At 38.5% G+C, this 14,693-nt stretch overlaps 1 protein-coding gene across 1 annotated transcript in view; it reads left to right on the top strand.

The window, feature by feature from the left end:
* Positions 1-2,101: 2,101 nt before the first annotated feature.
* The window catches only part of SESN3 (sestrin 3), a 60,134-nt gene continuing 47,542 nt past the window's right edge, over positions 2,102-14,693 (top strand). Inside the window, exon 1 of the mRNA XM_008020597.3 lies at positions 2,102-2,436. Coding sequence (XP_008018788.1) covers positions 2,359-2,436 — 78 coding nt within the window. The 5' untranslated portion in view covers positions 2,102-2,358. The remainder of the gene's footprint in view (positions 2,437-14,693) is intronic.

Here is a 14,693-nt window from a genome sequence, read left to right as displayed (position 1 = left end):
GCTGACTTTCTCCCTGGATTTCTTGGTTCTCTGCATCGAAGGGCATGTGGTAATTCCTTCCTTTTCTGAATTTGCTTGCTTTTACAGTTTCTTCTAACTGAATCTTAAGCACCTTCCCCACACCATCGGTCTTTCATTATATATGTCTACACAGCATCAAGCGACCTTTAGCTAACACTGGAGAAATGGATCAACATCTTTACCCAACTACATCACTTAGACCCTTTTGGGGTTTTCTACTCTATTTTAATCTATTTAAACCTGACACTAGCAGATTTCCATTTCCTTTGTTCCTTGTGTAGACTTAGTTTATACGTGTTGGTCTCTAAAAAGGGACAGAGAGGAGACAGCTGTTGAGAAATGAGATTGGCAGTTTTAACTGCACAATTTGGTCTAATACCTTTGATATGCTAAACTTGCTAGCTCCTCCAAGTGTACCTTTCTGATTTTGCATAACACCACCCTGAATCCCTAAGGAAAACAGGGTTTGGGTTTTTTTTTTTTTTTTTTTTTAATTAAAAAGAAAAGAAAGAAATGCAAACCAGTGAAACCGTTCTTTTAAATCATCTTCACATAGATTTCATTCTACGAACTGCAGGCCTTCACAAATCCTGGTACGCTAGAGACCTTTAAAAAAGGAGAAGCCGAGAATACTGATTAGGTTCTAAAAATCGAAAACAGGTGATGTCATAATGCATAGTCCTGTGGCCACGGCCATGGCCGGGTGGGGAGCTGGGCTCCAGTGATCACTGCACAGCGCTCCGTGCCAGTAGGCGATGCAAGTTATCTCCGGGGCCCAGAGGACACGAGTGAGGACCGGGCACCAATCAGGTTCTTGCTCTGCGCCTGCCTTTGTTCTCACTCGGGAGCAGGTTGCGGGCGTCTAGCATCGGGAACCCGCATTCGACTCGAACGCGCATTACTAGCCCCTTCGGGAGACCTGGCTCCCCTACCCGTCTGTCCCCCCACACTCGGTCAGCCTGCGCTTTCCCCAATCAAGTCTGCCTTCTCTCCGCAGAACGTGGACGCTAAAACCCTGACTCACCATTCTAAGCTTTGGAAGAGGCAGGTTTGTCCCAATAGTTTTAAACGGCAATTTGTTCTCTGAACCTTCCTTTCTGAGCAGGGCTCTGTGCTCTGCATGTATCCGAACAACTGCCTCAGGAAGGTCTTTTGGGTGAGAAAACAAGCCCCTTTGGCCTTTTCGTGCTGGACAAGTAAAGGAACTTACATCTCTAAGATAACCGCGAGAAGGTGCTTCAGAAACAGGAGGAAACCGCTAAACCAGAGGTTTTGTGTCTCTCCCCTCAAACTCGATTACTTGCATAAATATATATATAACTCAGACATTTATCCCCATCCGCCTCTCAAGCCTCAAGTAACTGAAGTCTTTGCAAAACACGGTTCACAATAAATGATGCATAAAGTTCTTTGAGATCCCGGGATACAAAGTCCTTCATAACTGCAGGCTTCTTTACAGCTAAAGTTAGATTTTGGTGGAGAGAAAGCCTAACCACTGCCCTGAAGGAAGGAACATTTAATCCTCCCACTCCCCTCCCCCTTTCTCGAGAGATCAGGAAATATTTAGCTCAATCTTAGACTCTCTAGCGAGCTCTAGCTCCCAACTATTTATCTCATTCCGCTCACCACTTTTACAGGGACCTAGAGGGGGGCGTGGCTTATCTTGGGGGTGGGGCTTGGATGGCAGTGTATTTGCATACGACACACCCTCGTCCTCTTATTGGCAGAGGAGAGCAAACTGTTCCCTGCTACCCTACTACTTAGCTAACCGCCATCTCCCTTCAGTTCCGAGCCTCGGAGACAAACTTAACTTGCCCGGAGATTCAAGGCTTCCTCGGCCCCTGCGATTGGCCGGCGCGACTCCCAACCCGGCTCTCGTTGCTCATTGGCTGCGGGCTAGCGCCTGGGGGGCGTAGCCGGAGCTGTCCGATTGGCGAGAGGGGCGGTACCGGAGCGTCGAGGTGGTGAAGGTGGTGGGGCGGCGGAGGCGGGGCCGCACTGAGGCGCTGCGGCGGCGGCGGTGGCGGTGGCAGCGGTGGCGGCTGCTCGTCCTAGCCTGGCGGGGGCGGGGGTCTGGAGGATGGGGGCGGGTGGAACAACGGGCCGGTGAGGAGCAGCCGCCGCCGTCTCCGCCGTCGCTGGGGCAGCTGTCGCGGTGGTCGCCTCTGGCAGTGCCGCTCGCTTTCGGGCAGTCGCCTCTCCTCCCGACATCCCGCCTTGAGGAGGCTGAGGCGGAATCGCGGGTGGCGGCGGGGGGACGGACCGGCCCCGCAGTGGCCGCAGTGACAGCCCGGACCCGGCCCTCCGCCCGCTTGCGCCTCGGCGCCCGTAGCCACGATGAACCGGGGCGGCAGCAGCCCGTCGGCCGCCGCCAACTACCTGCTCTGTACCAACTGCCGGAAAGTGCTGCGGAAGGTACGCGTTCGGCCCGGGGTCCTGCCGGCGAGGGTCGCTTCTTGCCGGCGGGGGCTTGGGTGGCTCGTCCCCGGGCGCGCACTGGGGGAGGCTCAGAGAGATCCCCGGGCACCGTCCCTCCGCAGGGACTGAAAAAGGGGGCGTGGGTTGAGGGCGGGAGGGTTTGGACTGCTGCAGCTTTTTATTTCCGCCGGGACAGACGCAAGTCCGGAGGGGTTGGGATATTTTTTCTTCCCTTGTTCTTTTTCTTTGGTGCCTTTGCTCTCCTTTACGGCTCATTTCCCTACCTTACTACCCCGGGTCAGCTCCTAGGGCGGAGGGCGGTAGGGATCGATTCGATCCTCCTCCCTGTGCAGTTTAGCTGTTGATGGAGATCGGTGTGAAATCAGAGCAGCTGGGTCGGATCCCGAGGAACCTGGCTGGCCCCTCTTTGCTGTAGCTAACTCTTGCGAGTGTTGTTTTTGTTTATTCGGTTGCTTCTGCCTTGCGCGCCTTGCCCAACACCCCTCTTTTCAAATTGTTTGGATGGTCGTCCTGTGTCTGTAGTCTCGAAAAGGAACCAGTAAAGCATCTTGAACTTTATGCCCATGGGAAATGCAATTCGACCTGGCCAGTTCCTGAGGCTGGGGCTGGGGGAGGAGGAGACTGAGGTGGATGTGGGTTATTCCTCCTTAGCATCCCCCTCCCCCCGTGTTGATCCAGAAAAATCAGGCGCACCATCAGTTTATTGCTGCTTGTTAGAGTGACTGATAGAAAGTTTACTCCAGTATTGTTTAGCTTACTTGGCTTAATCGCCCCGTGGGGAAGGACGAGAGGGATGGGGAAGGGAATGAAAAAAAGGTCTCTAGAGTTTTTGATCAGATTTTAACAGCTGCCCCAAAGTAATATTGTAATCAGTTTATTCGTAGTCAAACTCTATTTTTACATTTTATTAAGTGGAAACGTTAGGTTAGATGCTTCTGTTTGTTCACTACAAATGAATTAAAATTGCTGAGCTGTGCAAATGCATCGGGACTGAAAGCGGAGATGAATATGGTACCGTTTTTAGTCAATATCTCTAAATACAGTTCACTTTGGGATTGTTCTTTCTACATTTTTTTTTAAAGGAAGAAAGAAAAAAGCACGTAAGTAAGCAAGCTCAAATATTTGCGCTCTTTGTCCAAAAACTGTTTTTCTTCCTCTGTGGGTCAGGCCAAGTGCCAATCAAAGTTGTTTTTCAAGCCTCTTTTCCCTGCAGTAGGGCTGCTGCTTTTTTTTTTTCTTCCTATTTTATTTGAGAGCGTGAGAGCAAAGGGATTGCAGATTTGAGGTTAATTGAACAGTTAAATATGCCTTAAATTGTGTTTATTGGATATGTTTCTCTTGAAACAGATTTTTATTAAATGTGTATGTTGAGTATGTGCAGTTATTTTTTTCCATAAACTCTAGGATCAAATTACAGTTGATACTTGCTCAGCTCATTGTAGGGTAGCTTGTGAGAAATGTAATGGATCAGAAGTGCAGATCAGCTTAGCTGAATGTTAACTCTTTCACTGCAGGGCCAGATGTCATCTGAACTTAGCTTTCAAAAAAATGTATTTCTTAATTTTTACATTTATATTATGCTTTTGACATGAAAAAAATGTGTAGTTTAAGACACATTTGATTAAAGTGCAGCCTTGTTAAAATGACAGCAAGTTATGTTTTTTAATTGAATAAGGAAAAAGAGCACCGTATTGACTTTGATAAAAAAAATTTTTTAATGGCTCTGGCAATTTGTTAGGCTAATAAAATGTTTGGAGGTAATATTAGGCTTCAAAATGTATTTCATTTTTCTTTTGGGAGAGCTATGGCTATGGATCCATGACACTTTGCTAGAATTTAAGATATTACATCTTTCCTTTAGCTTTTAAGAAACTATTTCTGTGTACCTAGAAAGAACATCCTCATTTCTAGCCATTATTAAAAGAAACGTGGAAAAGGAGTATTCACATTTTCATATTTTATAATTGCTGTGCACATCTCTGCCAGTATTCCAGTTTTTAGTAACTCCAAGATATTTAATACTGATTCATGCAGTGGCATGAAATAACTTAATGGAAATAAGATTCTTTGAGCCAGTTATAACATGACTTGGCAACATTTGCAGCTTTTTAAGAGTGCCACTTTGAAGTGCTCTTAAGAGAATCAGTATGTAGCATTTTAAATGTTTCATCATTCTTAAAATAACAGTGAAAAATTTATTTCTAATAAAGACATGTTTTTCTTGTTGATATAACTCTAAGTTAAAAGTCATCTGTAACTCTCAAAATGTGATGCTTTGAATTTATCTTATTTTCCATTTAATAAAGTGTTCAGTAATATAGCCAAGTGAGTCATAGCATTTTGAATGTTTCTTCAGTCTAATTCATAATGGGAGAATGAAACTCATGCTCATCCAGTGTGAATTACTTTTGATTTTATATTTCTATAGAATGATAGAAGAAGGGTCACCTTTATATGGGGCAGAAAGTGTTATTCTCTCAGTAAGTGGCTTAATTTGTTGCAGTGTGTTGAATTTTAGGGGAACTTCACAAGGAATGGAATTCACCTTCAAATGAAATAATTTAGTTTAACCCAATGCCTGAATATTGAATTGTTTATTGTATGAGAATCACATTTATTCTTAGAAGTCCATTTACAGTTTTGATTTAGTATCCTCCAAAATAAAGAGACTTATTAAAATATTGAATGCACCTAATGTGGTAAACTTAGGTCAGTCAAAAGAATGGAGAGGTAAACCATATCCATAAATAAATGAACCATCAAAACTATCCTGAAATCCCTAACTCTTCAGTCTAACTTGCTCTGTTGTCAGTGATGTAGTTCAGTAAAGTTTTTAATAAAAGAGGAAATGCTTCTATTTATTTTATAAAGTTAACGAGTTTTTAAGTTGAATCTTTTACTTGAAGAAATTCAAGTGATAACTCGAAGAACATAATCTTTTAATTTGAAAAGCGATGTCAAACTGCATTGAGGAAGGTGGGTAATTATCAGTCCACTCATCTTCCAGTAAATAAAAAAAGTGGCATATTACAATGTACTTTGGGTATTGAGCAGTTAGTGCTACTTGAATGAATAGTTTTGTGCTCTAAGTTTAGATGATCTAACATTTAAACTTTTTAAATGTAAAGATAGTTATAGTGATATATCTTTGTATTGTTATTGCACTCTTCACTTTGTTATATGATCATATATTTTGACAGCTTTTTGATGGTTTCATAAACAAAGATACTGTCAAAATGAAAAATACTAGATTGAGGGCTGGGCATGGTGGCTCATGCCTGTAATCCCAGCACTTTGGGAGGCCGAGGTGTGCGGATCACGAGGTCAAGAGATCGAGACCATCCTGGCCAACATGGTGAAACTTCTCTCTACTGAAAATACAAAAATTAGCGGGTCGTCGTAGCATGTGCCTGTAGTCCCAGTTACTCAGGAGGCTAAGGCAGGAGAATCCCTTGAACCTGGGAGGTGGAGTTTGCGGTGAGCCAAGGTCGCACCACTGCACTCCAGCTTGAGCAACAAGAGCAAAACTCTGTCTCAAAAAAAAAGAAAAATAGTAGATTGAACTATATGGGCCTCATTTTTATAGTCAAAATTGTTAAGTAATAGCAACTTTATATGGTTTAGCCAATAAAAGGTATTTGCTTTATCTGTGGACCACTAGTTACATTATGCCTTGGTTAATCAGTTTTCTTATGTTACATATTTTTGATTGTCAAAGGCAGTTTTTAACTTGATTATTTTAAATATCCTAAGCAGAGATCAAGTAGTAAATTCGTGATGGCACACCTTTATGCAATGGTTTTTAAACTGCTTCATATGGACCCTTAAGATTCTTTGGGGTTTTAAAATGCTTGAGTTGCATTAAATTTTTAAGTATGTTTTAACTTATTTTAAAATTGTAATTTAAAAATATGGGTACCCCCAAATATGTACACATAATTTGAACACACTGGAATCTACCACCATTATCTTTCATTACGAAATTATTCTTGTGCAGGTCTTGAATTTTTTTTGGTTACCGTGTCATGTATGAGAAAGATTGTCATTGATTGTGAAGGCACTGGCTTATTCAAAGAATTCCTTGCATATTTACTTAAGTTAAATGTTTACTTGTGAGAACACAAATTTATTGTTATCAGTAGTTGTTACTTTATTACTAAAATACTTGAAAGTTGCTTGGTATATTTATATGCTTTATAGTTCAGGTTCAATAGAAGATTTAATTTGTAAAAAGTGTTCTGCTGCTTCCCCCAACTCCCCACCACTAAATAAATACAAAACATAACTACTAATGTAGTGATACTGGAAGCCACAGACGTGGTTGCCGTTAGGTCTTTGACAGATCTTTTGATTTCGAAGCAGAGTTTTCTCTGTAAAATGTTGATAATTTTTACTTGCCTTACAGGTTGCTGTATAGTTGGAGAGAGATGTGTGTTAATGAACTTAGTAAACCATGTAAGAAAGAAAAGGACAAGTCTATGTATTTTTCCATTTTCCCAGACTGTTTTAGTTCTTTCTGTGTTGTGGGAATATATTTCAGTACATACTGAGTAATTTGGTTAATACTCACTTTTCTGTCCTGTTTAATTATTGCCTTTAAATGAGAGGTAAAGATTATGCTTTTAGTCAGAATGACTTTTTTTTTTTTACTTATTTTTGATGTCCATATTTCTATCTGTATTTCCCACCCCTGCACTTAAATAGTAATTCAAGGCATTGACTTTTGATTCTCAAATAATTAAATTGCCTCCTTGACACTTCAGCAGATGAGGGGAATTAGTATTTAGTTTGTAAAGACTAAGAGTTAAGGAAAATTGTGCTTAATGAAAGTGGGGGTAAATCTAGGGTAAAGCAAAAATTTGTATTTATTTTAGTTTAGGAGAAGAGATGAAAGTAAAAGTCTCTTAACCTTTTCTCCCCATCTCTTCAGCCTTTTTATTTTCTTCCTTTGAAAGAATTGGATTATAATAACTTAAGTTTGTATTGACCTTCACAGTGTTTAGGGTGCTTTCACATTATCTCAGTTGATTCTCACAAACTGAGAAGATTTAAGTGGCCTGATCTCAGTCATACAACTAATAACAAAGAAATCCATTTAATTCTTAATACTGCCTTTGTAATAAGCTGTTTCAGTTTGTCCTCTGCAATATTGAGGCTGCTAGGGAATATCCCTACTCCCAGCTTCAGCATCTGTGGAATGCCCAAAGGCACCTAAGATTCTCCAGGTAATATTGGTTGGAAACATGAAAGTTAGCCACACTTTAAATACTACTGAAGATTAGCTGAAGGAGTAGGAGAAGAGTAAGCTGGCTGCTTTTATCTCTCTAACAGTTGTTTGACCAATTCCTTAATAAGATAAAGCAGCAGTTCTCAAAGTATAGTCCTTCGATCCCTGTGGGTCCAAAACCCTTTCAGAAGGCCTGAGAGGTCAAAACTGTGTTCATAATTATACAAAGACTTTATTTGCCTTCTTGACTGAGAGCAAAAGCAGTGGGGGTAAAACTATGCTAGCCCCTTAGTATCAATCAGGTTAGTGGCACCAAACAGTTATCACTGTATTCTTTACCACCACACATTCAACAATGGGGAAAAAATTTCAGTATCACTGAATGTCCTTGAAGAAGCAGTAAACATTTAAATTTTGTTGAATCTTGACCTTTTTGTGTCCATCTTTTTAATACCCCGTATGACAAAATGGAAAGTATAAAGTGCATCCACTGCATAGCAAACTGGCTGGCTCCAGGAGAAAACTTGTGCAGTTGTTTTAGTTGCAAGCTGAACTAGCCACTTTTTTCATGTAACCCCATTTTTACTGGAAATAACACCTGTCAGACAAACTTTGGTTACTTAGACCTGGGTGTTTGATAAACATTCTTATAAATGAATAATATGACCCTGAAAATTCAAAGAAACTAATTGAGAATATTTGCTGCCAGTGATAAAATTCAAGCTTTCAGGGAAAAAATAGAATTTTTAAAAATATGTATCTGTCACCAGTAGCCTTAAAGCTTCCTGATTCTTAAAAGGTTGTCCCCTTGAGGTCAAGTATGATGCTAGTGGATGTAATTTTTTGATAATGTATAATAAAATTTGTTAGTATTTGAAAGATTTACGTAACTCATTGAGCCAATATTTTTCAAAAGACCAACGGAGAAAGACATTATTAATTGGGGTCTTTCTTTCCTTTTCTGCCAAGAGCAGCCAATTAGAGCGTAATGGACAAGGTAATCTTTGTATCTGACTATTCTTTTTATCACTGACAATGATTATTGTCAGTTGTTTTCTCTAGTTTTCAGGATCACTTTGCTTATTTTTGAGGAAATGTTTATCAAAATCATATATGGGTGAAATCCATTCAAACCGCAAAATGTACAAGTGGATTTTAATATGATATAAACAGTTGAGGTCATGGATATGATTTCAGATACCACATTGCAATTAGCCTTTAAGAAGCTATACTTGTTGAGTTTTAGTGTGGTATCAAAGAAAAATATTCACACTTATCTTCTTTTTCCAACTATATAGCTATGTCAGGTTCGATTTTTCTCACATTGTTCAATCAAAACACATCACAGCAGATTGAATGGGGAAAATTTAGCTGTGTTGTATGAAATAGACATTAAAGAGATTTGCAAAATGTAAATGTCACTCTTCTCACTTTTTATGTTTTGGAAAATACAATTATTCCTAAAAATAATGTGATTTATATTCACATGTAATAGATTTTATTGCTATTTTAAATGAATTAAACATTTCAAAGTTTTCTCGGGTTTAATTTCTAATACAATAAATGTTGGCAGTTATAACCCACACATAAACAAAGGCTCTTTGGGATCCTCAATAATTTTGAAGAGTGTGAGGGGGTTCCAGGACCAAGACATTTATGAACTACTAAGCCAGAGTTACTACTGATGCTAGTATATGGTATATATAAGTGTAGTTCTATGGGGAAAATAAAAAGCTTAATACCACTGACAGAAAATGTTGGTAAAGCCAACTCAGTTACCTCTGTTTGGTGTGTGTATGACTTGCAGATGCTGTCTACCACCCTTTCAGTGACGTCCTAGAAGCTTCTCTACTACCACAGTAACTGGCTAACTGGAAATGATCTTTCCCTAATTTCCATGAGCATCTTTTTATCTGATAGAAACCAGGGAGGGAAAGAAACAAAGTTCTTTCACTTGGAAGGAATATTCTCCTTTAGTACTGTGCAACAGCTGAAGAAAGGTCAAATCCAAAAATTATGTCCATTATACCTAATTGATTGGTTCTTGGCTGCAAGGGAAAGAAAGACCCTGAGTAGCAAGGTTAGCCTGTTTGGCTTGAAAGCTGAGAAGTGTGGGAGAAGCAGCAGCCGGAGGAACAAGAAAAAATCTGAGAGAAGAGACAGAACTGTTAATGCAGGGTACTGATAACAAGCATTGTTAAGATTAAGACAAAGGAAAACAGAACCACTGCTGTAAACAGGAGATGGGATAGCTCGGAATGTGGGAGTCCCTAAATAAATCCACAAAGGTACAGTGGACTTGCTATGTGTGTGTGGTGGGTTTGCGGGGGTGGGGTGGAGGGGGTGTGGTACACTATACACAAAAGCTATGACAGCCAGCAACTACCTGCATTCAGTGTGGTCTTGAAGGCATAAGCATAAGGGTCTGTTTACTCTGTCTGACTAGATCTGGTGAGACCTATAAGTGACTAGCTGTATCTAACTTGTCCCTTAGACATCACTGTGATAGTAGTAGAGATGGCGGGCAGGAAGTGGAATTCACTATATGAAGTAAATACATTACCAAGCCAAAACGTTTAGTCATGTGTCCCCATAACAGTTTCCTTAAACCTATGTGATTTAAACTATTTAAAATATGTATCCTATGTAATCTAAACCTATAGTTACCATATAGAATTACTATTTGTCTTTCAAAAATCCGAAGAAAGACTGTTCTTCAAAAGTCTGATGACATTTCCAAAAAGTCTTTTCTAATCTTCCAACTCTTCCTTCTCCTTCTATCCTCTGGACTGCCATGATATTCAATTGCACTGCATTTATTGCACTTAGCATACTGAATTATAATTAACAATCACATAAACATTTCTCCAACTAGGTTGCCTCTTATTTGGGATCTAGTTAATGGAGAGTTTATTGTTAGCAAAATAGGATTTTGATTTAAAAACATTTATTTAAAAAATATCAGTAGTATATTTATATTAGATACAATACAATATAGCCACTGTATGAAAACTTTTCTCATTTTCCAAAATACATCTGTTCTTTTATGGCTTTATTTTGTTCTCTTTATAAGAAACACTTTCAGAAGTGCCATAGCAAAGATTATTTGAGAAAATAATCTTTGAGTGCTTTGGTGCCTGGACTTCTTTGCTTCTTTGTTTTTGCTTTCAAGCATTTCATCATCCTTGTGGCCATGAAAATGTTTCAATTAAATATATCACTTTTGAAGGAAATTCTAATAGGGAGCAAGAATGTCCCGTCAAGACACCAGCCTTAGCTGCTGGTCCTTCTCAGAAATGTAAAGTGGCCATTGCTTTTAAATGGACACATGCTCCACTTCTTGGAATCTGTTAGTGTTTTATAAGGAATGGCTGTTTTTGAGTAGTTAAGGGTATACCTTCAAAATTCCAAGATTCTAGGTGAGCGTAGGGTTCCAGTTTGACTTTAGAATTCTGACAGCCTTTCAGTCTTCCACTTCCACAAGCCCTTTACTTTGAAAGTCTCCCAAACCAGCTATGAACCCCTTGGCCAGCAGGCACTCTCTTGGTAAATGTGAAATAGAATTGTTCATAGGCCCAGACTACCCCATAACTAGCCTTTACTTTTTAGATCCATGCAGAATTGAGTCATTTATTGGTCTGTGGGCCAGTATATTGGCTGCCCCTTGAGGGATGCATGAATATCATAAGGTATTTTATTCCTATTTAGGCTGGTTGAAATATCTTGCCTTATGCTGCCTAAAGTTTCTAATAAGGTATGACAAGCATTTAACCTTCTGTTTTACAAAGAATGTATTGAAAATATTATATGTGAATAAATAAGACCAAAAATTAAAATGGCTGACTTAGGGCTATATTATTTATTGCACCACCAGGCACTTCTTAACAAGTATAAAATATGTATTTTAGTAAGACTTATTTTCTTTTTATTCCCTGCTAATTAATAGCTACTTTTAATGGAAAGATATGTTCTTCTTTCTAGATACATATTTTATTTTTACATCTTTCTATACTGAAAAGATGGAACTAGTCAGTTGAAGAAATGAAAATTATCTTTTCAGTTATCAATATATATGCTGAATATTTAGAAAGATCACATTTACCTCATGGGTACTAAAACTGGGTTTTGTAGAAGATCATTGTAATTATCTGAGACTGTGACTCTTACTTCCTTTTTTTTTTTTTTTTTTTTTTTTGAGATGGAGTCTTGCTCTGTCACCCAGGCTGGAGTACAGTGGCGCCATCTCGGCTCACTGAAACCTCCGCCTCCCGAGTTCAAGCGATTCTCCTGCCTCAGCCTCCCAAGTAGCTGGGATTATAGGCGCCCACCACCATGCCCAGCTAATTTTTTGTATTTTTAGTAGAGACAGGGTTTCACCATGTTGGCCACGCTGGCTTCAAACTCCTCACCTCAAGTGATCTGCCTGCCTTGGCCTCCCAAAATGCTAGGATTAAAGGCACGAGCCACCCAGCCCAGCTGTGACTCTTACTTTCAAAACACATTTTAGAATATCTATAATAACAAAAGCTTCTACTGAATACTGCTTGCGTGCCATAGTCTATGCTAAGCATTTAAGCTCTGCATATGTTATCACATTCAAGCATCACAACCTGCAATGAATTATTACTCACAGATTATGCATAAAGAAACTGGGGCTTACAGGGCATTCTTAACTTCTTAAAGGTTATAGTACCAGTAAGTGACAGACTTAGGATTTGCAACCAGGTTGAACTCCAAAGCCTGGCTCATTATGCAGGTATAACCACTGCCTTGTCTTATATTTCATGTTTTTCTTTGTGTAAAAGGCTGTTATAAAATGTAAAACTAATGAAACTTAATAGGACCTGATTATTCAAGAGTTTATAGGAGTGATTTCAAATTCATATGTATTCTATCTTATTTTTACATTAGAAATGCAAAAAATTACTTTATAAGATTAAATCTATTGAGAAACACATTAAAGTTCTTATTGAACAGTTTTAACCTATGTAGTTATCTCTTTTATGTGTGTAAATCCTAATTATGTGACCATTCTTTCTTAACCTCAAGATTTTTTTTCCTAACTTACCAGCATACTTTGCCCTCCTCCTCCCTCCAGCCAGTCATTAATTAGTTCAATAACATTGAATCATTTAATACTGCTCTAGTGTCTGTGACAAAAGATATTATCTGGAAGCATTTTGAGTTTAAGTATGTGTCTCACAAATTGGACCTCTAAGAAATATTCTCACTTTTTTGTAAGTTTTTTTCAGTAAAACAATTATTTATGAAGATAAATAATAACATGAATGCCCATTTCCACTACTCGTTTGGCTTTCATTATATGTTGAGACAAAAATTTTGTTTAAAGGAACCAAAGAAACCCTTAGACTGTTATCATTCCCCTACCTACATCCCCTATAGTCTACAGAATCTACATCTCTAGATTTTCCAGTCTTACAAAGGGTTTGTGCTGGGGAGAGGGATTTATGGGGAGATGTGGTTCTGCTATTTATTTTAAGTTAGAACTCCAATTCTGAGAGTTTTGTTCCAGAGTACTATTAATATTACAGGTATGTTCAGGCATTTGTGAATTAGCCTAGAAACCTAACCACTGCATATAACATTGTTTCCAGAGGAACATATATCCTCAAATTCAAGTAACTGCTTCACTGGAGACTGTCTTTTCTAACTTGTTTACTCAACATTAAAAAGGTAATGATTTTGGCAAAAAAGTATTTTTCACTATGTTTACTCCAAGAATGTGCTTGTCAGTTGTGCTGTGTCTAATAGGAAAACTGTGTTAATGAAGTTCTATCCGATATTTAGGTAGGAGTTGAAATGAAGAAAGAGATAAACTTGGTTAATAAGCAGGGTGTTGGGACAGCCGATGGCCAATATCAAGCTGGTTTATCCTTGTTCACTTTGTTCACTTTGTACTGACCAAGGTTTGAGCCCAGCATCGTAAATTTTAAGTTGGGTAGCATATTTGTTATTATTTATTTTTGTCTTTAAGGTAACACAAATGAAAAAGAAATCATGTTTTACCTACCCAGAAAGTTCCTCTTTGATATAAAATTAGATATTTAATATGTATATCTCAATTTTTTGGTGTAAATTAGTAAAGTAAAACCAGTCAGTCCAGCAAATGTGCTCCAGTAAAGAAATAAAAACCTAAAACTAATAAAAATAAATGGCTTTTAAATGAAAGTAAGATACCTTAGCACTAAATTCCATGTAATGTTCAAATTCTTTTATCAAAACTTTTGTATGTTACTTGAAATTAGTGGACTCTCAGTTGAGGTGTGGAATACCTATTTGTGTTGTAGTTTTATTGTTTTAATAGAGTATGACCTATATAATTAATCTCATGAGATTAATTTTTATATTGTATAGCTGTTAAAAATAACTAAAGCTCTAGTTTCTAATATTCTTTAGGCAAAGTGCAATGTTGAACACTAAAAATTTGCATAAACTAGTAAGTATTCTTTTGATTATACAAGAAACCTATTTAGTATTTGGTGCTCTTAAAAATGAGGGTAAATGTATGTTCAGGTAGATAGGAATATAGAAACAGTTTTCTTTTTTTGTAAAATTATACAGATTGCCATTTTATGCTTATCAGAATTCTATGTCAAATGCTATTACCTTTTATGGCCTTCAGATTCTTAGGCCAGAAATGTTAAGGCTATTAACATTTATAAATCACTGAGTACTATATGAATATCTTTTATTTATTTAGGAAATATTAAGTGCTCTCACCTGTTAGGCACTGAACAAACTTGGAATGAAAACATCAGGGTTTTTACCTACATAGCGTGATGACTTGCAACACATGCCTGGGTCTCACAGAGATCTTCAAGGTTATGCCTCCCAGTTGACAAGATGATCAAGAGCAGGATTTGGTAAACTTTCTGTAATGGGCTGGGTAATAATATTTTGGGCTTACAGGCCGTACACATAAGTGCAGTAGTTCTATAGTAAATAATTGTAAAGCTTTGAACTAATCGTCTTATTGTCTTAAAAT

Source organism: Chlorocebus sabaeus, chromosome 1 (assembly GCF_047675955.1).
Source record: "Chlorocebus sabaeus isolate Y175 chromosome 1, mChlSab1.0.hap1, whole genome shotgun sequence".
NCBI classification, from domain to species: Eukaryota; Metazoa; Chordata; class Mammalia; order Primates; family Cercopithecidae; genus Chlorocebus; species Chlorocebus sabaeus.
Note: the sequence above shows the minus strand (reverse complement) of the source record. Positions and strands in the feature narration are given on the sequence as shown.